The 23,244-nt window shown below is 40.2% G+C and overlaps 2 protein-coding genes across 3 annotated transcripts; one reads left to right on the top strand and one right to left on the bottom strand.

Annotated features, from left to right (window-relative positions):
• Positions 1-4,924: 4,924 nt before the first annotated feature.
• LOC108107146 lies at positions 4,925-20,829 on the top strand. Of its 2 annotated transcripts, XM_017214550.2 has the most exons (5): positions 4,925-5,088; positions 5,961-6,471; positions 16,067-16,178; positions 19,591-20,095; positions 20,191-20,829. In XM_017214550.2, exons 2-5 carry the CDS (start codon positions 6,091-6,093, stop codon positions 20,336-20,338), a joined length of 1,146 nt encoding a protein of 381 aa, XP_017070039.2. In that variant the 5' UTR covers positions 4,925-5,088; positions 5,961-6,090; the 3' UTR covers positions 20,339-20,829. The 2 variants fall into 2 exon arrangements, with proteins under 2 accessions (XP_017070039.2, XP_041675502.1); XM_041819568.1 differs by lacking the exon at positions 4,925-5,088 and having other exon boundaries at positions 5,900-6,471.
• Positions 20,824-23,002, bottom strand: LOC108107145 (UDP-glycosyltransferase UGT5). Its single transcript, XM_017214549.2, has 2 exons — positions 21,731-23,002; positions 20,824-21,676 (listed from the first exon to the last, which is right to left on the bottom strand). Exons 1-2 carry the CDS (start codon positions 22,390-22,392, stop codon positions 20,824-20,826), a joined length of 1,515 nt encoding a protein of 504 aa, XP_017070038.2. The 5' UTR covers positions 22,393-23,002.
• Positions 23,003-23,244: the final 242 nt, after the last annotated feature.

Raw genomic sequence — 23,244 nt, 5'->3', positions numbered from 1 at the left:
GGCCAAGAGGAGGAAAATGGGAAAACTGACATCAAGCAACTGTCGCCAAATTGGCTTTGGCTTGGCGCCCCCCAAGAAAAGGAAATACTCATGCATATGAGAAAATAAAAACATTAGCGAAGTTTGCCTTGTTTTTTATGTCCCCAGCATATGCCGCAAAGACCGAAAGACACCAAAGTGCCCGCAAAATGTGGCAGAAAATATCTAGTTTATGTCGCTTGAACTTTTCAACAGCAGATAGAACTTTAGGTGCCCTATAAAAAATCAGAACAGCTCTGAAAGTAATTTAAATTCGAAAACTAAACTTAAATAAGCATGAACTTAGAGGGAAAGGGTTAATAGAAATGTCCCTTTAACCCTTTAACACAAAACTGTTCAAATGAAGTTAGAGAGTTCCTTGGAAATCAAGAAGAGGGGGAACAACATTCCAGTATTCTAAGCTTCTATGAGAGGTTCTAAAATATATAATCTAAGCCTAATAGTTTAATCTACAAGCTTATCTCTAATCTGTAAAAGGAATTCTAATTCTTTTTCAAGAAGAATTGCAAAGCAAAGATCTCCTACAAATCCCATAATAACCCGTTCTAACCACTTGGCTATACTCTCTCCTTTTGGCCGGAAGACATAGACCAAATAAACACTTGCGCTGGTTGCCAAAAGGAAAGCCGAGCAATTAATATCAATGAGAGCCCACGCACCGAAAGCCGCAGCAAATGTCATAAAAAATGGCCACAAGAACGGCGAACTGGCGAATAATATAGTCGTAAAAAATAACCCACAAAGGGGAGGGCCGGCCAGCTTGCATCATCGTCGATTGCCAGACGCTATAAAAAATAACTTGGCAACTTGTGGCACTACGCCTGCCACGCCCCCAACCCGATATATATAGTGGGGTACAGTATACCATATAGCTTGTACACACATGCCACATCAGAGTGTCGACTCCGTCATGGCTTTTATTTTTAGGTTGCCGCTTGCCGCCGTCTTGTCTCGTTTTTCGATTGGTTTCGCTGCCAAATTATTCGTACATTGCGTTTGATTTACTTGCAAATTCGCTGGCACAGTTTCGAGTCAGTAGGCCAACAGCCAACAGCCAACAACCACCAGACATCTGGCCGAAACGGCTGCGATTTTCCCTCCTTAACGCTACCTTTTGGGCCGCAGACTATAGAACACCCAACAACATTTTGTCTTGGCCAGAGTCTATTAAGCCCTTTTGTGGAACATAAATCTCTGGCCTCCTTGGGGCTTCGATAATTTGTGTATTGTTTACGCATCGATGTTGACAATGGCTTTTTGTAAGAAAAAAGCTGTTAGAGATAAACGAAAATATGGAAGGAAATGTAAACACTCCAATTTCCATACTTGCTAAGCGTAAACCATACCCTCTAGATCTAGATTCTGATTCAAAATCATATACTTCATATCGTTACTCACTAATCACGTAGTCTGAGTAAACTTAAAAAATATTCCAACATTCCTTAGAGTGCAGCTAGCAAAGTACCAGTCATGGGGATTAGTTTTCTCAAATATTCACACGTCCCAGGGCGACAGATCTCGATAGAGCCATAAAAGGCATTTACAGAGCAAACAGAAACCACCCAGAGCCACAAAATCAGACCAGACACATTTTCCACTTTCACTAATTGTCAATTCTGTGGCTCGATGGCAAGAAAACAAAAACCGCAGACTTAAAACTGGAAATTGGAACAGCTCAAACGAAGACCCAGCCGGGGGGGGAGGGGGCGAGAAAAGGGGGCCTGAGTGATAAGTAAACGATCGCTTTTCTCGGCGCCCTCGCAAGATGAAGAAGAGATTACAGTGCAAGGCGTTTTATGGTTCCCCATATATGGAAATCGATTGGTGGAGGGGTTCGCTGAGATCCCCAATGGTGATATCACCCCGTCTAAGGCTATTCAATGAGTCACTCATTAACGCGAGTTCAAGGAACGGCAACAACAATTTAATATCAATTGCTGTGATTTGCCATGAGTCACGGGTGAAGTTTTGGCTTCACCACAAGTTACTATTATTTTAAGGCTCCAAATTGCGTTATATATGAAAGCAGCTTGTGTCACATTCAAAGAACGACCTATATATCAACCGATATCTGACAGCATCATTTGAAAAAATGTACTGACCCTTAGGTGACTCATTACTAGCAATTCGCAAGATTCTCGCCCAAGTTTTACCCGCTCTTCAAGGTTTTAAGAGGCCCGCCATCGCATGTTTCGATCACAAACACTTGCACTTCTTTCCTTTTATATAGCTTTCCAATATAAACAATGAGAATTAAAAATAGCAATATAGCAAAATGTATCAGAAAGTGTTTGCATTGCTGACAAATAGGCTAAAGGGGGGACAAGGAAACTCGGCGACGAACTAAAAATTCAGATCAGGCGACACATATGCAAATTCCCGATCGTGGGTGTCGACAAAGAAAACTGGAAAGTCAGCCAGAGGCAGGGGAGTTGCTTTTTTAGTGAGGGGCCAATAGGGGGGATGCGGACGAGCTGGAGTGGGTGGCGAGGCCCTAGACTGTCGCATATTTGCGCTTGGTGTTGACTGAAAAGAGAGTAGACAGCTAAGACGAAATTCTTCGGACCTATTAAAGATTATTGGCCTGGTGCGAAGTCAGCTACGCCCACAGGCCACGCCCCCTTTTTCTTGCAAGGCGGGAGCATTGAAGTGTTGCACAACAAAGTGTGAAAAGGAAAAACAATTTGAAGACAACAAGACAACGAATACCCTATCAAAAAGCAAATATAAAACTGTTCCCGTTCTCAGTTTAATGGCTAAATTTCAAGTTTTAAAAGGAATTAGTTTCTATATTTAATAAATTCTAACAATAAATAATAGTTTTTCATATTTTGCCTTTCATAAATGCACTTCAACTTGTGTTCGACCCAAAAAGTGAGAACATATTTCTCCTATAGAAAAGGGTAGGAACTTTTTGTCAGCCAGACTGATTGACGGTATCGCTGAAAGCTGCTGTCCATCATCAACACCACAGAGAATTGAGAATCTTGTGGGGAAGCCCTCGTTCTGCGTAGAGAATTCTGAACTTAGAACTGGAAGAAATGAAACACCAGTGCAGCGCAGAGATGCAGATCTCGCTGCTTCTCCTCGCTCGCACTTGACAGAGATCATTAATAAGATTTATGTGCTATTAGCAGAACCAGCCACAGGCCATAAATAAGACGAATCCGGCGAGGATTCGGGCCCAATGCCAATTGGCAAACCTGTTGACAGGCGAACCGACATCTGGAGCTGAGTCTCATCTCCGGCCACATGCATCTGCATATGAAACCCAAATGAAAACGTGCCATTTGTAAGCATACTTGTAATTGGCCTGCAAATGAGGCTTTAATAGCCGCCACCTCAGTATGCGACTGATAACCGTGCGGTCACTTCTATTTATAAAGTGTTACTAGATAAGCGCCTTCATTAAAACGGAACATATTCCAATTTACGACAACAGGATAGCTTATTACGATTAATCTATGAATTACTTCACAAAACAGAGGTTTTAGGTTACCTAATTGGTATTCCTAACCTAATTAACATTGAACTTCCGTTGCACAGACTGAACAATTTGGTTAACTTACTGCTAAGAATAGAACCAGATTGAGCAATTATCAAGAATAGAGCTATAATATATATCAATTTTATCACTATTTTTGGCTTAATTGCGTCATACAAAATCGCAAGAAATCAGTTGGACTTCCGAGTTGTTGTATTCCTATTAATTTTAAAGAAACTCATTCACAAAATTAGGTATTATTTCATTACGGTCAAGTATCCAAATTTGTGTTTGACGTCAAAAGAGTTAAGCATAAAAATGGCAAATGTAAGCTGATAAAGATGAAGTAAGGAAAAATTCAGAAAAATTCTATAAATTAGAAAAAAAAACTCAATGCACAGGTTCAAGTATAAAAGCTATGCAAAAATACGCAAAAAGACAGTGTCTTATGGTGAAATTATCATTTGTCTAAAAAAAAAGAAACATTGAAGGTCACAGAAACTCTCTCTCTCCTACAAAATTAGCTGAGACTCAAACCGTACATCAATGCAACATAACCTAATTTTGTTCAAATAGTTTTCCACGTAGGATAGGTCGTTTGAAAGACATTTCTACAGCCCCCCGCAATATCTTTACATTTTCAAATTGAAATGTGCTGAAATACTTTATACAGTAGTATGGGTTCTGAATATCATCAGTTTTAAAGGTTACACCCTGTTTACACTCCTAAACACCTTTCAGGTAAACTTGTTATATTAAAGAACTCGGGGACATGACTCATATGACTTCTGACCATTACCATTTTCTTTTAATGTTTTATTGGAAGTCGCCTAACTAAACACATTTTTAAACTGCATTTTCAAATATTTTTCCTTCGATTTCCAATGCCGAAGAACTTACTAAAAATGACTCACTCATAATAAAGAGAGCAAGAGTCAATTTCTCTTAAAAAAAATTCACTCAGCTCGGATCACACTGTTCGAAAATGTACTGAAATGAAAACAAAATTTGTCAAACTTTATATTTTCTGTGATTTTATAATGTCAAGCAATCGAATACTTTAGTTTTATTCTAAGGCCATTCATAAAACCAATCGAATCGAGAGGATATCAGACTTTGAGTTACTCTCCCAAGTTTAGTATGAGTTTCTTTTTTTACACACTTTAGAGTTTAACTCAATTTCGGTCTTAGAAGTTAATTACCGAAAAAATCTGCTCGAAATGATTCTTAAAAAAAACCCAATGCAAGGCTATTCGAACTCAAACAGCATGAGATCATTCAACTCAGTTTGAGCGCAAAAGTTGCGCTGCCGGCATTCTCTGAGTGAAAAAAGAGGAGCGGCGAGCTTTATTTAAAATCCACCGGGCTGCTGCGGATCGCTCAGAAACTCTTCGTCTCAGTGCAACGGAGGCGGTCAAAGCAAGCACGTCGTGTGCTCGTTAATACGGATCCAAGTTCGGTCCTTCGAAGCTCAAATAAATCCTTAAAAAGTTTAACGGAACTTAATGAAATGAAAACAGTGAAAAGTGAAAAGAAAATATCCTTAAAATAACAGAGTGAAAAAGGTATTACAGCCTTTCGAAATATTTGTTATAAGAAAATTATCAAGTGCGAAGGCAATTAATTTAAATGAAATTTGCATTTAATTCAATTTCATAAATGTTGTAATAAATTTCATTAAAACTAAAAGTGATTGCACAACAGTTTAGGCAACTTTAATAAATTATTACATTATTAGAAAGATTTACTGTCAATAAATATTAAAAATCAATAAACGGCTTTAATAAAAATGTAAAAATAAATTTTTTAAATTTATGTTTAAAAATTACTCAAATTGTGTGCAGTTTTCGTTTTAAGTAGCCTATTAAATTTGTTAAATGTCTTGCCGGCTAAATGTATTATTTTTTGACAGGCAGCCAGCAAACAAGTTTATTGTGCTTAAATAAAAAACGATTGAGTAAAGAGCTGTTTTTTTTTATATTTGCATCCGAGAAATTGGCAATTCCCTGCCTTATGGCTGTGCGTTAAATGCGAAGGCGTGTGCCAGAATAAAGCCATTTGGCTGCCAAAAATATTTAGCAACTTGTTAGACTAAAAGAGTACATATGTGATGAGGGAAAAGTTAAAAAAAAGAAATTAACAAAAAATGCAATTATCAAAAGGAAATAAATAATTATTTTTGATGAAAAGTGCAAATCCATAAACTATTAAAAATAAAAATATTTATGAAGAAATTATAGTACTTTAAAATTCAGAAACTTTTGAAATTTATGAAATAAAATTTAAATTTTCGACTTTTCTTATTGAAAAGTTGAAGAAAGTGAATAAAGACATAAACAACTTAAATAAAAAAAAAAGTTCTAATAATAATAAATAAATATTTAACCTTTAATTATCTACAAAAAAGCTAACGCAGTTTTCTTTTCTACATTTTCAGAAAAGCCTTAAAAATAATATTTGCAAATTTGCTTAATAGTACATAAAACAGTGTCGATCAGTGCAATTGTTGATAACAAAACAAAACTAAAACATTAAAAACTTACTAAAAAAGAATATAGAATTTCAAAATGTATTTACTCGCACTGACGATCATCGCTATCTGCCTTTCGGAGGCAATTCACGCGTACTCCAGTTCTCCGATTGTCGTAAATTATAATTATTTTGACGTGGCCAATTCGACCTTGCCCAAGACCACCTCTCATCCGCCCACGAGTCCCCCCCTCGGTCGTTACTCCTTCATTCAAAGCGAATTCCAATACGAGGACGAGCAGGCCCATGACTATGGGGAGTACGCCGAGGATCAGAGACTGCAGTGGGACTACAACCACAAGCGCGTGGCACGTGAGCAGGCCGCCCAGCCGGTGCAGCCGCAGGGCCGCAGTCTCAATGACGACCCCTGGGGGCAGGGTGACGATAATTACCTGCACTCCGAAGCCGACAACGATGGGGTGAGTAGCTCGTCTTTAATCTGGGGACCCACACGAAGGCAAACACTTCGCGGAACCCATAAAAATCTAGTCCTCTTGACTCGCTTCATTCTGTTTCTGCTTCACGTCGATAAATATTTGCATTTCTTATTATATGACACTTAAAAGTGATAGTAGGGAGATGACAATATTCCTCTGATATGAACTTGATTTACTCTGCGAATAGAATATATATTTACTGTAGTTATCAATAAATTCCGTAATACTACATAGCGTACATCCCATTTTAGAACTAATTTCACATTTTATAGATATAATCTTGTATATAAAAACCCAAAACTGATGTTTAATTACTCAGTTTGATTGTTACTTGACAAAGTTCTTATATTTCAAAGAGCTTCTTGGTATTATCCAATCATAAAACCGTTCAGTTCTTAGTTACTTGGATCATAAAATATATTTATACTTTATGGGCAATTTATATATATTCTTTGAAATCACCGCTTTCCCTGACCTCTTCTCCCCAGTCCTACTGAACTTCCAAAGTATCTTCAGTAGCTGCAGCTACTTGTTGCGCATTAGAATCGAAATGGTAATCAGAATCGGATCGAAACGAGATGGCTCACCTTGAACCCGGGGCGACGGAGAGTGAATCGGAGACGGGTGACTAACCCTGGGACTGGCAATCGCGCCGATCTGTGAGCCACTCACTCGCCCATTCCGATTCAGAGATCGCAGATCGGGCAGCCCACCCATATAGCATATTTAGATATGTGGAAGGGGATCGCAATCGGTAAGAAGGAGTTGCACAACGGCGGCAATTATGAAACGTGTTGCGGTAGGTAGGAGCCACCAATTTGGTTAACAAGCCAATTTGGCGGTGTCCAAACGGGAGCCAGCATAATGCCCAGATCCAGAAGAGAGATCCCTGCCCAATGATCGGTTTTTGTTCAGCTTCGGTTTCGGTTTCACTTTCCGGCCTGTAATTGCGATGATCGACATGAACTGGAAGGGGGGATCTCCAGAAGAACCTGTTGTTTATTTCTCATTGCTGGTTCCATGGCCGACAGCTGGCTGATGATGATAAAAGAAAAGGGTAAAAAGGCAAACGGGTTGTTAAAGGGATCTTTAAGACATCACTTTCCGTTATGGTGGTCCCTCGTTAATTGGCCTAATTGACTTGACAACTTGTAACTGTTGCTGCCCTTCAAGGGAAATCAATCTAGCCCTTATATATGGGGTTTACTGAGGGACCATTTCAATGATTTACTTTGATTACTCATGATTGAGATGGAACATCTCTTATAAGAACTGATCAATGTCTCGGTTACTCCAAATATTTTATTTACGATCAAAGAGAGATAGAGAAATCTTTCGACATGATCAGTCAATTAAACTTTAACCAGAGATTTAAAAGTGATAACAAGGAATGAATTAATAATAACAACGTTTCAGAAAACACTTATTTTGATTTTGGAACTGATTAAGAACGTATTCGCCAATGGGCATTTCCACACTTCTGTAGTATACCTCTTAGTCGTAGAGTAAAAGGGTATGATTAACTCTTTGGACAGAATGTAACGTACATTTATTCTTGATCAGGAGAAATAAGCCGCCTAGAGGAAGATTACTTCACAATTTTTCAACAAGTTTATCTTAAAAGGCCTCCCATGGACAGTCCCCTCACCGTCAGATGGCGCTAATGGAATTGATTAACAGAATAATAGGCATCTATAAGTCGCTTTACATCTGTTATTTTTACTTTCTGTTAAATTTGCTTAGTATCGAGTAATGAACAGTAATAAAATTTTTGCACAAATATTGGTTTGGAATTCCCAGAAGCTAACGCCAAGCGTCATTCGCTTATCAACTCAAAAGCGATTTTCACCCGCCTGAGAGCCAGATTCTCCATCTTATCGCTGGACACTGTTTCTGAAACTATAAATGAGCCAATGGCATAGGTGCTGTAACAAGCTTGCATCAAAAGTTAGAGGCAGACTGGGAGATGGGTAGATGGGTTGGGCTGGTGCACTCAGGCGGCATTAAAAAGCTTATGGTCTGTGGTTATGATTTTACCTCAACCACCTCCCATTGACCCTTCCCTTTGACCTAGCAAAAGAAGAATTTAATATCTGCTCGTTGGAACTTAGTACTCTGTTCTCTCTCCCCCTTTTCCACCCACCTTTTTGCCTTGGGAAATCGCTGCACTTGCCTCTGAACTCCTCACATCCCACATTCCACATCCCATTTGTCCCGGAGTGCTTACCTTTGCCTGTTTATTTGCCATCGCATTCCGTCCGCATAACTGCACTGAGATTAATACCTGGGAATGGGTCTCATATCACGGGAATGAGCTTAACAATTTGAATTGTCTGCTTTGTGAAGGTGTCCCTGACAGTCCCCTTAAAACATGTTCTTTAGCAACTATTTTATATTTATTTATTTACCATTAAAATCAGATGTGCTTTATCTCTGGGTTTTATATAGAGAACCATACGCAAATAGGTCAGTATAAAAGCGTGCATTGCAGGCAGCAGCAAGATTGTGAAAACGAATTGATTTAATCGATTAATCATCAAGAACTTAGTTGCTCTGCCACAAGGTCAGTAAAACGCCAATCTGCATATGTACGAGTATCACTAGAAAATATAACTATAAATAATATAACTTGATCTGGGTAGCTAGCATCGCGAGTCGTAAGTGTAAAATCGCAATAGTTGAATGACTAGAAAATGCCTTTATCATCAGGGGAATGGGAATGAAATAAGGTTATCTACGGCAAACATATAGTGACAGAAAGAAAGAGTGTTAGAAAAAAAAGACACTACTTGTATTTGCACTTGAACCCGATGAGATAAGCCTTGGGATTTTAGAGTAACATCCTTATATTATGGCATTAACTTACTTATAATTAATCAACTAATTAGCTTGTGTCCGACAAATTGATAATTGCGAAATGATTTATGTCTTCATTGAAGACCTTTAACCAAAACAAGACAAGAGCCAGGGAATACAGATTAAAGATTTAATGGGGATTCTATATTTGGATGCTGTCAATACTTAATCTTTTGTTTATAAACAATGCCAATATTTCCCTTTAGTATTAAACAGCACTTTGCGAGTGCAGTCTTTTCACTTTCGTTTCGACGCAAATCACGAAATAAACACAAACTTCTACGCGCCCTATAAAATTCTCCCTCCCTTTTACTACTACTTTTGTGGACTCCGTGTATTGCCACACCGAGTTGAGCGATGAAATCAGTTGCCACGCAGCACTATCTATCTATGTATATTTGGGGATAATGTAAATGTCGGCAAGATTTCTGATTTATTGGCAATCTTAATGTGCCGCTTTTTCCCCCAAAAAAAAAAAAAAGAGCTAATGACAGGCAAATCGGCTTATGACATAATAGCAAACAGCTTTCGGGCGGTCTACATAGTACTCAAATACCAGTGATCTGGTCATGATTTATTAGCCCCGCCGAGACGTCAAGTATTCAAAGCGGAAGCTCTCTGTATATATATATTTATATGGCAAATCTATAAAGTTTTATATTATTAATTTCTAGTCGGCGACACATTGGCCGGCTAATGAACGTGGAAAACTCGTCGCCAGAGCGCAGGGAAACTTGTCGCCAGACACCAAAAAGAGTTCACGCTTTTCGGCTGCTGGCCATAATTAACTGGCCCCGACTGTGCGAGCTGGCTGATTGATCGCCGGCGACTTGTTGGCCATTAAACGGGGCATGCGCCAAGAGTCACGCAATTAAGGCCCACCAGCAAATATAAATCATGGCCAAGACGAGCCTTTAATACACTCCTCGCTAACATAAATCATGTAAATTCCTTTGTTCTAAATTTAATGGCCATTTCTCCCTTTGTGATCTATGCTTGGTTTCCGGGAAAGTTTTGCGGAGATCCAGTGATCGTCGGCAGAGATGAAAGACGTTTAAAAATATTTCATTTATCTGATTTTATGCTTTATAAATCATTTTTTGTTATGCAAGCTAAGATATTCTGTATTTGGAAACTCACTCCCCTGATATTATATACTCCCAGAATGTTAAGTATATATCCCAGATCTTAACTTCCCCGATTTCCGTACGCCCCATCGTTTATTTTCACACATGAATCACACACCAAAGTCAATATTTCCACTCGGCCCGTCAGTGTATCGCCTTTGATAAATTCAAACAAATTGCAGATTGAAAAGTCAATCTAGAGCGGGCCAGACAAGTCGGGAGATCGGCGGATCGGTGGATTGGATGGCGCAGCCACGTTTCAATCTCTTGGGCAATCTATCGGTGCGTGTGGGCGTTGCAATTAGAAGAGTCAGACAACCCCAAACACTCCCAGCCCCTCTCAACAACAGATCTGGCTGCCATCTCAATCTCCAGATCCCATCTCCTTCCACTGCCCCAGACATGTTCTTCGATTCGACGTCTCGACTGGCAATCAGTTTCTCGATCGATCCCTCCGACGTCGATGATGATGATGCATCAGCTCACATTTCCGGCATTTGCCGAGCTGCGCCAACAGCAACTTGCAACATGTTGCAGCGGGTTTGGTTGTGAATGGGCGCTTTAATTGGGAGGCGCCTCCGTGACTCGATGAGTCAACTTCTGGCAGGGATGCAGTTAAGCTTTCTTGATGATTAAATTTGACCCTATTTTAACTTTAATATATTAATACATGACTTAACTTTGACATTAACTCTTACTAAAGTAAATTAAAAGCAAAATCAACTCTTAATAAATATAAATAAAGTTTAAAGTTTGCATCCCTGAACTCTGTTGGCCTGTTCTCTGACCGAAAACATCACCTCTCCACTGTCATTGACATTGGCTGGATATTATGGCCATTTATGGTCCTAAAGGCGGCGTCTTTGCTCTGCGATTTCTGCCGCGTTGCTTTCCTTTTGGCCGCTTTCGTTTTCGTAGTTGGCCGAAAGCAAACAAATATAAAATCGTCATAATAAACGGACTGAGCAGCCGTGGCAGATTTCGCGGCTACGTTCGCTCGTTAAAAATTAAAAAGCATTTCATACAGCCAGTCCTTTGCAGTTTGCAGTTTTCGTTTTTTCCTGTTTTTCTTTCTCATAAATACTTGCCAGCGACAAAAGTATAAAATTGTATGGGCTTTTAATGCGAGTAGTTTCAATTAAGATGCAAAAGGACAAAAAGTAAAAAAGCAGAAAAACTGTAAAAAAAAGACACTGAGTATGTATGCAAAGTGCGGCCGATTTTAATTACTCAAGTTAATGGTCAAATTGGGTAGAGGGTGGGCGGTGAGTGGCCGCCTAATTGGTACTTTTATGTCAAAAAAAAAAAAAGTGTAGAGAGCCCACTGGGAGGGGAAACCCATGACATATTAAGCATACGCCATATGGTCCAGCCACAGCCTTCCCCGAAAGTGTGTCTGCGTGTCTGGGCCATGTTTTTAGTTCTACAAAACGCAAAAGACGAACAAAAAATAGGGCGGACATTTTTCCAAACGCTGTGCTCGCTGTGCTTTTTCATAAATTTTCCCATTTTGCCTGCTTAGCTTTTAGCCAAATTGCAATTGCTACATTTGCATTTCGCGGCATGGCATTCAACACAAATTAAGAAAACACAAACTGAAAGGCCTCAAAAGCTGCCTCTGTACAAAGTCGGAATGCCCTAGAGAAGGGAATTCTGGATTTCTATGGAAAAGAAATGGAGCATTCCTCTTCATCTCCTGGAATTTCTTTTGGCTTTTTCTTTTTCGTTCTTTAAGCTGCCAAATCAATGAGGAGTGCTTATTCTTTTCAATGAAAGAAGGGCAGTGTAATCGGGATAAGATAGTAGAGCCAGTGAACTTTGATGTATAGTTTTTAAGTATAAAACTGTATTAAAAGAAAGCTATTTCTTATATATATTAACATTTCTTTACTAAAGAAACAAAATGGATAAGAACACTAGAAGTTAAGTAGCTTTGTCTTTGAACTTTTCTATCTTAACTCATCCTTTTTCCTTAGAACTTCTCTAGAAAGTGATCAATGGGAAGCTAACCATAAGGAAGCTGAAAAAGATACTTAATTCAATCTATAAAACGCAACATTTATCTAAGCAAGTTTTCTATTGAAGATACAAAATGAGTGATACTTTTTGGCTGTACTAAACTCCGATCACATTCAGATATAAAACATTTACTTAGCCAGGCTTAACGCGCATTTCGTCATACCCTCTGGTTGGAAATTCTAATTTAGCTAAAGCGATGCATTGTGAATCTACTTTCCCGTTTATGGTTGTGAGCAGCAAAAGGGAAAACCAGGGGGAAAATTAAAGGAGGGGAAGCGGAAGGCAATGCACATTTAGTTGGCCCTGTTTGTTGTAGTCTCTTTGGCGTAAACAAATATTGGATTGTACTATATGGAACTCTGGCCCAACCACTCTGCCCTGCCCCCCTTTTAGGTCCATTATACACACCCTCACACCCACCGCCCCCTTGTTTATTTGCACAGTTGTCGGCGAATTTGTTGGCCAGACTTTTGGTGCCGCCGCTGCCACCGTTGATGATGTTTCTCCTGTTTCTCTTTGCACCTTTTGCTCATTCACGCGTTTTACAATGTGAAAAGGGGATGGGTAGGAGGTGGTGGGGAGGTGGTTAATCTTGACCAGGGACAATCCAAATGGAAAACCTTGAAGTCCTGATTCTCACTGTCAGAGGTTTAGTTATGGAACGTCTAAAGATTACACTTGGATAAATAGTTTTCAAGTCCTTAAACTTTCTTTCAGAAAATACAAAACTAAAGTGAAAAATGGGAAAAATATATATATTTATTTTAAAGTGTAAAGGTAGGGAGGATCATAAAACAGGGTACTGGGTGCGCTATTTGCATTTGGCTCATAACTCTTTTGATTGCAAATAAACCCACGACAGGCTCTTTATTATTGTTGTCGCTGCTGCTGTTGTTGTTACCTTCTGGCTCGTAAAATACCAAACACAAGTCGCACCCACGCCAGGAATCCCAATTGAGGCTAAACAAAAAAAGGTGTGGAAAAAAAGAAACAAGAGTGAAAAATAATAAAGAAACTGCTCCTCCGACCAAGGCATCCTTCAAACGCTCAAAACAGAACAACAGCCAAATGCAAATGAAGTTTGTCGGGAAGAGGGGGTGTGGTAGGAGGGGCAGGGAAGGGGCATAACAAAAAAAAAACCAACTGTTTTCGAATACTGTCAACCCGGCAGACACTTAATAGCCTTTTTTGTGCTGTTCATTCATGTGTCCCTGCCACAACTTCGTTTCTACAGTGAGAGAAGAACGAACTTCCATGCTCAGAAAACTATACTGAAGGCAGTTTAAAGAGTCTTTTTAAGGATTTTATCTTATATATGTTTCTATATAGTTCTTATCAGCAGATAATGATTCATTTAAGTTAACTTTTTTAAAGTAGTTTTGATTTTTCTAAAAGTAGAAAAAAGTCCTAGTAATGCTCTCTAAAAAATCTTAAAACATTTCCTTTGCAAACCTACAACTTTTCCCTCTGTGCAGCTGTAGCTCCGGTTCCTGCTCCTGGGATTGGCACTCCAGATTGATGGTAATTCAAGGGGACTGTAGCGGGGGGTGCCTTGTAGAATGGGTCGGGGGAGTCGCCAACTGCCAGCCTGGATGAAATGGCCGTGTCATGGCTGAGCATGCGTAATGAAGCTTAAGTAGAACTGGTTATAAGAAAAGAGAGCCGAGGTGATGCCCCCAATGTCTAAAGGAAAAATATAAAAGGTATTAGTAGTGCAGGGGGAAGATAGGAAGGAGATGTTCCAGATCCGAATAGCTCTTTGACTCATCTAAGCAAGACGATCGTTGGTTGCGAGGCGCTAGATATAGCACAGAAGACCATGAAATGATGAGGAATGGCACAGAACTAAGAAAAGGCAATTATCTTAAAATTATAATAAATAAGTTCGGTAGAGATTACAATGGAAAGCAAAGTAGATAGAAATTAATAAGATTTCTTCAATGAACTTAGAGCTTATCCAGAGATAAGCCATAAAGAAGCTTCACTCGTTGACCTAAACCCTTAAAGTTAAATACCTAAAACCTCTTAATACCTTATTAAATCTTCTAATTCCTTATAATATCTAACATTCTCTTGCCTTTGCCCTAAAAACAAAGATTAATGGAACCTGCAAATCCGCCAAGACAAAAGATCCTTGCAGTCATGCAGGGGCGTTCATTAAACACCCGAAAAACGTAGTCCCTGCATCCGAGCCATTAGCTTGTTTTGCAAGCAGGGGACATGACTTGGCATAACCTTCAATACCAATCCACCGACAACGATCCGACGCCCAAGCCACCCACTTTGGCTACCCGTTTCGCTGGCCATTTCACTTAACGCTTTGGTGGCTCTGCTGGGAATTCGAATGGAGTTGTATCCTGGCTGCTTTATCCTTTCTGCTCCTGCCGGTGTCATTTTTCTTACATGCACACTTCATTTATTACACCCAAAAGGCAGCCACTCCCGCTTTTCTGCTTTTCCGCCACATCCCACTGCACCGCCTCCCGCTCCTGCTTGCCACATTATGTATCACTTATATGCATGTCGTTAGTTTTCATGACATTCGGGCGGCGCCTTTTTGGGGGGGCTGGGAAAACGTGGGAAAAGCGAGTGCATCCCTTTGTTGAAAATCGATATGCGAGTGTGTGGCAATGCAAATTGTAAAAGTTTTCCCTCACATCCGTTGCTGTTGCTCTTTGAGCTGTAAGTGATAGCTTTTCAGGTGCTCTCAGGTGTGGCACGCAGTTTTCCCTTTGCACCTGCACTTGTTATTCCCCTCATGCCCCACCCCTTCAGCGAGGAGAGTTTAAAAATCAGTTAAATAAATCAAAATCGCTGCGTGGGCGCAACTTGTTTAATGCACATTCGGCCTTTGTGGAAAGACAGCGGGAAAACAACAATAAATCAGAACAAAAACATTTTATTATTTCACCACAAATTTAAAATTACGAAATTTAAGTATTTCATCATATATTTAAATCACAAAAGCGATTAAACAAAGAACAAATAGAATATATAAATGCGTAAAGAAGACAAAGGCATTAGATAAAATGTTTTCTTGAAAGGTTCTCAGTTTTCCTTATCTGTATTATTTTTGGACCTTGAGCTTAAGTCAAAGTTTGGATCACACAATCTATGGTTTCGAATAATATTTTATTGATTAAATACGTTTTTTGCCTTAACATAAATCTTGATTGAGTAAACATAACTCTGCTGCGCTGCCTGCCACATTGCGCAATCCAATTTATTAGCTGGTCGTTATTATTTCCACTCGTGTTTTCGCTCCTATAAAAAATGGGACAAAATTGTAAATACTTTATGGATAAAAAAATATGTGCAAAGGCAGCGAAGCTCCGGCACAATGTGCAATAATAATGAAAGCCGCAAAAAATTCGTTCTGTGAATGGGAAATGGAAAATGAACTTACGTGGTCGCCGCACAGCCAACAAATAAATAACTGATAAAACGACTATGACTATGACTATAAATTAGGCTTTCGCTAGCATATGTTGCAACATTTTAATACTGCCTCTGATCTGTTTTCAATGCCATTCTAATGATTCCTATTTTCCCTTTTGTTTTTCCTTTAATCACAGAGCGAGGCATATTTATCGGATCAACCGGTCGTCTTGTCGACAGCCTGGAGGGAGCGACGGGCAAACCCAAATTCCATCAATGCCATCATTGTCAAGGAAAGGAAATACAATAGTAAGTACGCCGCCACCTCTTTAACCCTCTTGTTTAGAGATGAATCCCCTTCGGTCGGCGGGGTTCATTGAGGCCATTAAAAGGCGTCTCCCCTTCTTCGGTAACTTCTCTGCAAATAGATGTCCGAGGCGCCCGCCCATGATCATCACGTTCTGGCCATAAAAAATGTGCTAAGCAAATGTGCTAAGCGAACTCTAGGCGAAAGGGCGAAACAAGCCAAACAAAACGCCACCAAATGGCCTTTGATGTGGGAAAGGGAGGAGGGCTAGGCAAACAGTTGAGGTCGCATTAATAGAAGCAAATCATTTTATGGGGGACCGCTCTTGGTCTCAGGTTCATAACTTTGCAGGAGATATCTGCCCAGTGAGTTAGGTGGAAAGCAGGGGGGTACAGAAAGAAAGATTCTAAAGTCATTGGTTTCTAACAAGCTTAGTCGATATTCACACTTCACTGAAATGCAATAGCAAAGCGGATAGATTTAACATCTAAAACTTAGAGCAGATTCTTAGGAAATACTAAGAATCCACATAAGGTGTTTCTACTTTTTCAAAAGCTAAAAAATGTCAAAGCAACATTGGCAATTCCGCAACTGTAGCTAGAGTTCCAGGCAATCCCAGTTGTTTTTCCTGTTATTTATGACTATGAAAATGAAAATGACTGTTTTATCCTTTGGCACGTGACTCTGCTGGTGAATGATGGAAAACCAGAGCAGAAATGTCAACAACAGGACGGGTGAAAAGCCAGAGGCACAAGCTTAGCACACGCACTTTACTTTCCAACCGAAGAAAAGTGAGTAAAAACTTCGCCTTAAGGAATTTGGAAAATTACGCAAAAAAGCACTTTTCCACTAAGCTTCTGTCTTGTTGTACGTTTTTTTTTTGGTTTCTGAGATGATGGCTCGGCACTTTCATTGCAATTAACAGGAGAGTTTCCTTGTTAAACAAATCCAAAACCCCCTTCCTTAATTCATGTTGTTAGTTATTTTATGTTTTGTTTTCTGTTTTAAGGTAGGAATTTGAGACTTGCTTAGATCTAGCCAATTATTTCATTACAAGCTTAGTGCCACCAGGCTTTGCAAATTCCACTGCACAAGCACTGAGAGAACTGATCAAGTGCTAAGTTTATTAATCGAAACTGAACCTCCTGTAGGCATTATTCAAAAATTACAAAAAAAATAAAATCTTTCTTTATTAACAAAGAAGACGTTTATTGAAAACTTGTATGAGGTTGCAACATCTTTGAGGGTGATTATTAATCTTTTTTCCGAGTGTATCCGACAATTACGAGACAACCACCAGCTAACCCAGACCCCTGACAATGAAATGTGAGCTCGGTCTGTCTCAATATGTTTTTTTTTATCTCCACCCCCTTTTTCCATTTCTGTCTTCTCTTCTCTGTTTTCTGTCTTTTGCATTTGTGCGGAAAATTGTTGTCGCTTAATGGGCGCGAAAATTGTTTTTGGGAAAACCGTTAAGAGTGTGTCGACAGCGTCGGCGCAAAAGCCAACGAAAGTGTGTCACTCAGCCTGGGAAATTGTCAATGGAAATGCCTGTGGATGCGGCTGGGTCTGTGAATGCCTAATCATGCAATTTTCTTATCACATTGGATATGTCAGCAGCTGTTGTTTTTGTTGATTCTTTGTTTTAGTTAGGCATCTAATCATTTATCGTTAAACTAGTTCTTACTGATCGGTGTTTGCTTTTTAGGTGGCATATTAGAAAAGGAAGTCTCTTTAATTACTTACTGTAAAGATAAATGCAATTGTGATCTTTAATTTCCAGTATTTGGAATGCTAATCAGTTACTATTTTGACAGCCATTACAAGTTTATTAGTCATGATTACGTTATCCGTATATATGCAGAGTTAAGGGGAATTTATCTTGCGCTGTAGACAAACTTTTCTCGATTTAAATGACGTGTAACATTTTGTTATACTCGAAATGAATTCATTGGCCAAGCTCAACTACTGGCCATGGCAAACTCTGGCTATTTCAGAGGAACCCTCACTCACCTCATCAGCCATGAATTCCTCGAGATTGGCCCACATTTTCATGGCCAACGTCGTCAAGTTCAAAGGCAGCAGAGGCATCAAGAACATTGCAACTGCCCCTAGTCCTCGCCACCCCCTGTTCACCACCCCCTTTGGGAGGGCCCTGTGCTCTCGGTACTCCTGGCTTGTTGAGCTAGAACCCTTGAATTATTCATGTGGCTGCTGTGGCTGAAGCAGCTCCGCAACTTCTGAGGCAGTCCAACACCTCCCCCACCCTTTGTCACTACAACCTGCAGCCACCTCAGATACAGTGAGCAGAAATTCAGATTACAATTTGATTAGTTTAAAGGTTCTTATTACCTTAAAACTATTATTAAGCTTAGAAGGGAAAGAATATAAGTTTATCTAGCTCTTAGGTTTTGTTATTTTGTACTTCTGCTTGCCAGCTTTAACATTCATTATGGTATAAATATTCGTTAGAAAAGACTTTTCCGACAGTGTAAAAGCACACACCGCCCTCTCCCAGTGCGCTCGTTATGTTGATGATTCAATCATGGGGCATTTATGAAAATTACATATGGAGCCAGAAGTTGATTCTCCCTTGGAGATTCGTCCGGAAAGTTGTTCTCCCAGTAGGTGAATGAGTGGAGACCGGGACTAGGACCTGGGATTAGCTCGGTAAGCTGCACATTGGGTGGTCTTCGAACATACTTTCCCCCTCCTCCTCGCCATTTCGCGCGGCTTCCTGCTACTTTATGGCTGGCCGTCAGACGGACGAGAAGGAATTCATTCCGCATGCACAGATCGCTTCTGAGCGTTTTATAGTCGCGACAAAAGACCATAAATAAATCTCGCCTGCAACGGTAAACTTAAGCCAGCCAAAAAGGCCTTAAAGGGGCAATCTCCAGCAGCCGATCAATAAAAAAAAACTCGGATCGCACAAATGATCTTAAGCCGATGGCATGCTGAAAAGCCAGTGGGCGATCGAAAACGCTACTGAAACGCACACGAAACGCGCGAGAGAGGCATTGAAAACGCAAGGGGAAATTTTCGGGCGGTTTGCTGAACCGACCGATCGAAAAGGCCAATGAACAGCACTTTAGTGGGCTATTAAGTAACGAGCCTGCTGACTGGTTATTCCAATGACACACATAAGCGAAAAATGTGTTAACATTAATAGGTTGCAATTAAAAATTCAGCAATCAAGGAGATTTGCAAAGCATCAGGGTGCCTTTTATTGCTTTTAGTTTGAACTTTTATTCACTAATATTACAAAGAGTTCTTAATTACTTGGCCAAAGGCTTGCATGAATGGATTTTCATCTTCTTTAATAGTTTTTCATTCAACTTTCTTAAGTGGAAGTTAAAGAATTCATATTTATAATCATTATAATCTTTAGTTACCCAATCACTTCCTCCGCAGGTACTTACAATAAGGAGCTTAAGAAAAAGGTCCAACTCCATCTGAAATTTATGGCAGATGAGGGTAGCTGTAAAGTGCCAAAGCCAGAGGTGGTCCACATCCCCCGGAAAACGGATGCGTACTACTCCCCGCGTGCCACCATTCTCCACCGATGCAACGATCGGGTCGGATGCTGCGAGCCAGAATTCGCCTGTCGGGCGAAGAGAAATGAAACGGTGGAGCTGGTGTTCTCCATGATTGGCTACAGTTATTCCGAGCCCATAATCATCTTGATGGAGAATCACACGGAATGCGGATGTGTGAAGGAAGAAAACCGACGCAAACGGAGCACATTCTGCCAATGTCCCAAGCACTTCAATGACTTCAGCCAGCTGAGATCACTACCAGACACGCAAGAGGTGCCGCACTTTTCGGAGGAGCGCTGTCGATGCGACTGTCACCTCAGCGACACCACTTGCCAGCGGCTGAAGAACGGCGAGGAGGGATTTTCGGTGATAGAGCGACTGTAAGCGACAAATTCAAATTTAATACTATTAAACTAATCTATCTAAATGAAAATAAACAATTTTCTAACTTAAAACATTTTTCAATATTTTACAGCCGCATTCAAAAGGGCGAAAACAGTCCGCCGTTCTGCAGTTACGGCCCTTACGACATGAAGAACGGCCGTTGTCCGCGTCCTGAGAAAGCCAAAAAACGGAATCTGCAACGGAGTCTCCAGTCGAGGCGACAGCATGTGAAGAGCTAAACCAAAACCCCATCTAAAATATCAAATCCCGAACTAAACTAAAAACTAAAAACTATTTTTACACTACAACTATTTAATGATAAGCATGCGCCACTGAACAAATTAAATCCAGTAGTGATTTTTTTGATTGACAGATAGACTTTCCCGATGATCCACTTCAGGGGAACTTAGTCGTTAGTCCATATGCTTAGTCGTTAGTATTATGAGCTATAATATTTAAAGAGCTCTTCCTAGAGCTGAAGACAAAATCGAAATACAAAACAAAAACCATTTCAAGCAATAATGTTGCAGCAGATAGTAATTAATGCTGAAAGTAAGATGCCAGTGAAAAAGAAAGAAACTAAAATACATCATACATAGAGTCCCAAGTTTCGATCAGAAGTATTGTCAATCAACATTCGAGTGTACTTAAATTATCGTCGATTAAGTTCACCTCCTAAGCTACTTATGTAATATATTTGTATACAATTAAACGATACTTCTAGTCACAACAATCGATTTATTTTTCTGAGCATGATTATCACTAAGATCAGTAAGCCATATGTGATGCAATAAATATCGATGGAGTAAGTTTCGATAACATTCAGGTGCCTAGCGGGATTGTACAGATTTCTAGCTCCTTTATGACGAATGATGTACTCAATCCAGTAGCTGGCCAAATCGCTGGACTTCATCGGACGGTCTCGATAGATTAACGAGGCTTTGGATATAGCTTCAGCATAACTTGGATGGCTAAGTATTCTATGAATTGCATGTGTTAGTTCTATGTGGGTGAGGTTGAGAGTAGATAAGGTCAAGCCCCAGCTTTTAGACTTCATCTTCTGAAGATTTGCGCGTTGATCGCCAATCAAAGGTAATCCCAGCAAGGGCACTCCGTAATAAAGAGCTTCTGAGATACTTCCTTTTCCTCCGTGAGTGATTAGCAGTCGTGCTTTCCCACTCGCCAACAACTGACATTGCGGCCACCACTTGGCGACTTTCAAATGGGGATAATCTTTGCTGATGGCACTGCGATTTGGTCCATCGTAAGTCCAGTAAATGTCGTAGTCCGGAAATTTAGCAAAAGCTCTTGTAAAAGTTTGCAATAATTCCTGAGAAGATTTCCGCCAAGTGAAACGAGTTCCTAGACTAAAGATGATGTGAGATCGGTTACTAGCAGATGTTTCCAGACGGACGTCACTTGATTTTTGCTCCAAGACTATCCCTCCTATATCCACCATGTTGGGCATCAGAGGAGCAATAGGTCCCTCGCTGATCATGTGATGATTATTCAAAGCCAGGATCACTGATCGGCGCATGGTTTCAAAGCTGGGGTAACGAGGCTCGGGAAAGTGCGTACTAGAAGGTGAATATTAAATGATTTTCCTATTAATATTATCAAAACTCATCTACCTGTAGATTCTTGCCAGCACTCTCCTCGCTATCACTTCCATAAGCTTCTCCCAAATTCCAAATATCCAGGCTGAGATTCCACTCCTCTGGTGACTGTCATACGGTTGTGGGACATACCATCGCTCCTCGGGATTGCCCATGAGACTGTTAACAAATCCAGTTGGCTGTTGGGTGGAAACGATGGCCACAGGACAGTTAAAATGTGCAGCCACTCCCAGCAGATGATCGTTGAAATGATACCCCAAAAGTAGGAGATCATAAGGGTTATTGGGTACAGTGTTCAGGAACCTCTTCCAGTTCGGCTGATCTAGCAAATCTCCAGAGTGTCCCAGTCGGCTAAACATCCGTTCCAGGCGCAAAATCATGTCCGAAGAGCCCCTATGGTCCTCTTCTTCTGGCTGCTGCCAGGGAATTAATATGTGTGTCACATTCCCCCCAATCTCGTGCTCCTCCAGCGGCAATGTGGTGACCAAAGTTAAGTGGTGACCCCTCTGCAACAGAGCTCGACATACTGCCAAATGGACCATTAACTGGGACCGATGCACATTGACAAAAAGACCCAAAATATGATGGGATTCCACTGAGGTCGGCTTATCGGGCAGCAGGAAAAAAGCCGTGCAAGCGAGCCACAAATGTGACAAACTGACCGGCGAACATTTCATGACTGAGGCGCGCGACTCAAATTCACATTAACAGCTAATTAGCTGAGACCCACGAACGCACCATTAATCAATCACAATGATAACAGGCAATTTGGTTACCCAACGGAGCCGACTCAGATACGGTGACGTCATGAGACTGACAATTCGAGAAACATAAATGAATTTAAAAACAAATAAATGTAAAGAGCATAATTAATATAAATAATACTATCAGTACGCAAGCTCAGCAAGTTTATTATACCAACTCTGGTAATCCGTCGAGTTACGATTTTTCAAATTTTATTAATATATCTATCGGAGACCGTGGTGATTTTCTCTGAGAGAGTTTCTCTAATCATTCAAGCTCAACGGACTATTTCATTCACCCTCTTGGATCGTATGCGCTCTCAAGTCGCATAGTTACTCGAGTCCTCAGAACATAGTCCTCTCTGGCTTACTCAACACTCTTGATATCTACGATCGGACCTCACTCAGCAGCAGAGCGTCTCTGCCTTTGCTGCCACGCTGCGACATATATCTATTTTCTATATTCAATTTCAGTATCAGTTAACACCCTTATGGTCACCCACAAAGGTGTTGAACACAGCGATTAATTGCCCTAAACCGCACATCAGTGCTCCATGGACAACAAACTTAATTGCACTGGGATTTCAGCTTATTTGCGGTTTTTACTTAAACAGCTTTTGCATTCTAATTGAAAATGAGAAAAAACAGCGCAGCCGTGCGAAGGAATTGATTACATCTAATTTGCATGTTTCAAATAATATGGGATGAGTAGGTTTTAGTTAACTAAACAAATACTTAAATTAAAAAGGTGCGGGAATTGAATTTTATACTTTAAGAGTTAAGGAA

Source organism: Drosophila eugracilis, unplaced genomic scaffold (assembly GCF_018153835.1).
Source record: "Drosophila eugracilis isolate 14026-0451.02 unplaced genomic scaffold, ASM1815383v1 contig_764, whole genome shotgun sequence".
Lineage (NCBI taxonomy): Eukaryota > Metazoa > Arthropoda > Insecta > Diptera > Drosophilidae > Drosophila > Drosophila eugracilis.
The sequence above is the reverse complement of the archived record's forward strand: the minus strand, read 5'-3'. Positions and strand labels throughout refer to the sequence as shown.

What these genes read in the sequence shown, in the direction of transcription:
- LOC108107145 (XM_017214549.2), bottom strand. Translation starts at nt 22,392, where the DNA reads ATGAAATGTTCGCCGGTCAGTTTGTCACATTTGTGGCTCGCTTGCACG. An exon ending in GTGCTGGCAAGAATCTACAG is followed by an intron (nt 21,677 to 21,730) that starts GTAGATGAGTTT and finishes TTCACCTTCTAG; the next exon opens with TACGCACTTTCCCGAGCCTC.
- LOC108107146 (XM_017214550.2), top strand. Translation starts at nt 6,091, where the DNA reads ATGTATTTACTCGCACTGACGATCATCGCTATCTGCCTTTCGGAGGCA. An exon ending in CCGAAGCCGACAACGATGGG is followed by an intron (nt 6,472 to 16,066) that starts GTGAGTAGCTCG and finishes CTTTAATCACAG; the next exon opens with AGCGAGGCATATTTATCGGA. An exon ending in CAAGGAAAGGAAATACAATA is followed by an intron (nt 16,179 to 19,590) that starts GTAAGTACGCCG and finishes CTTCCTCCGCAG; the next exon opens with GTACTTACAATAAGGAGCTT.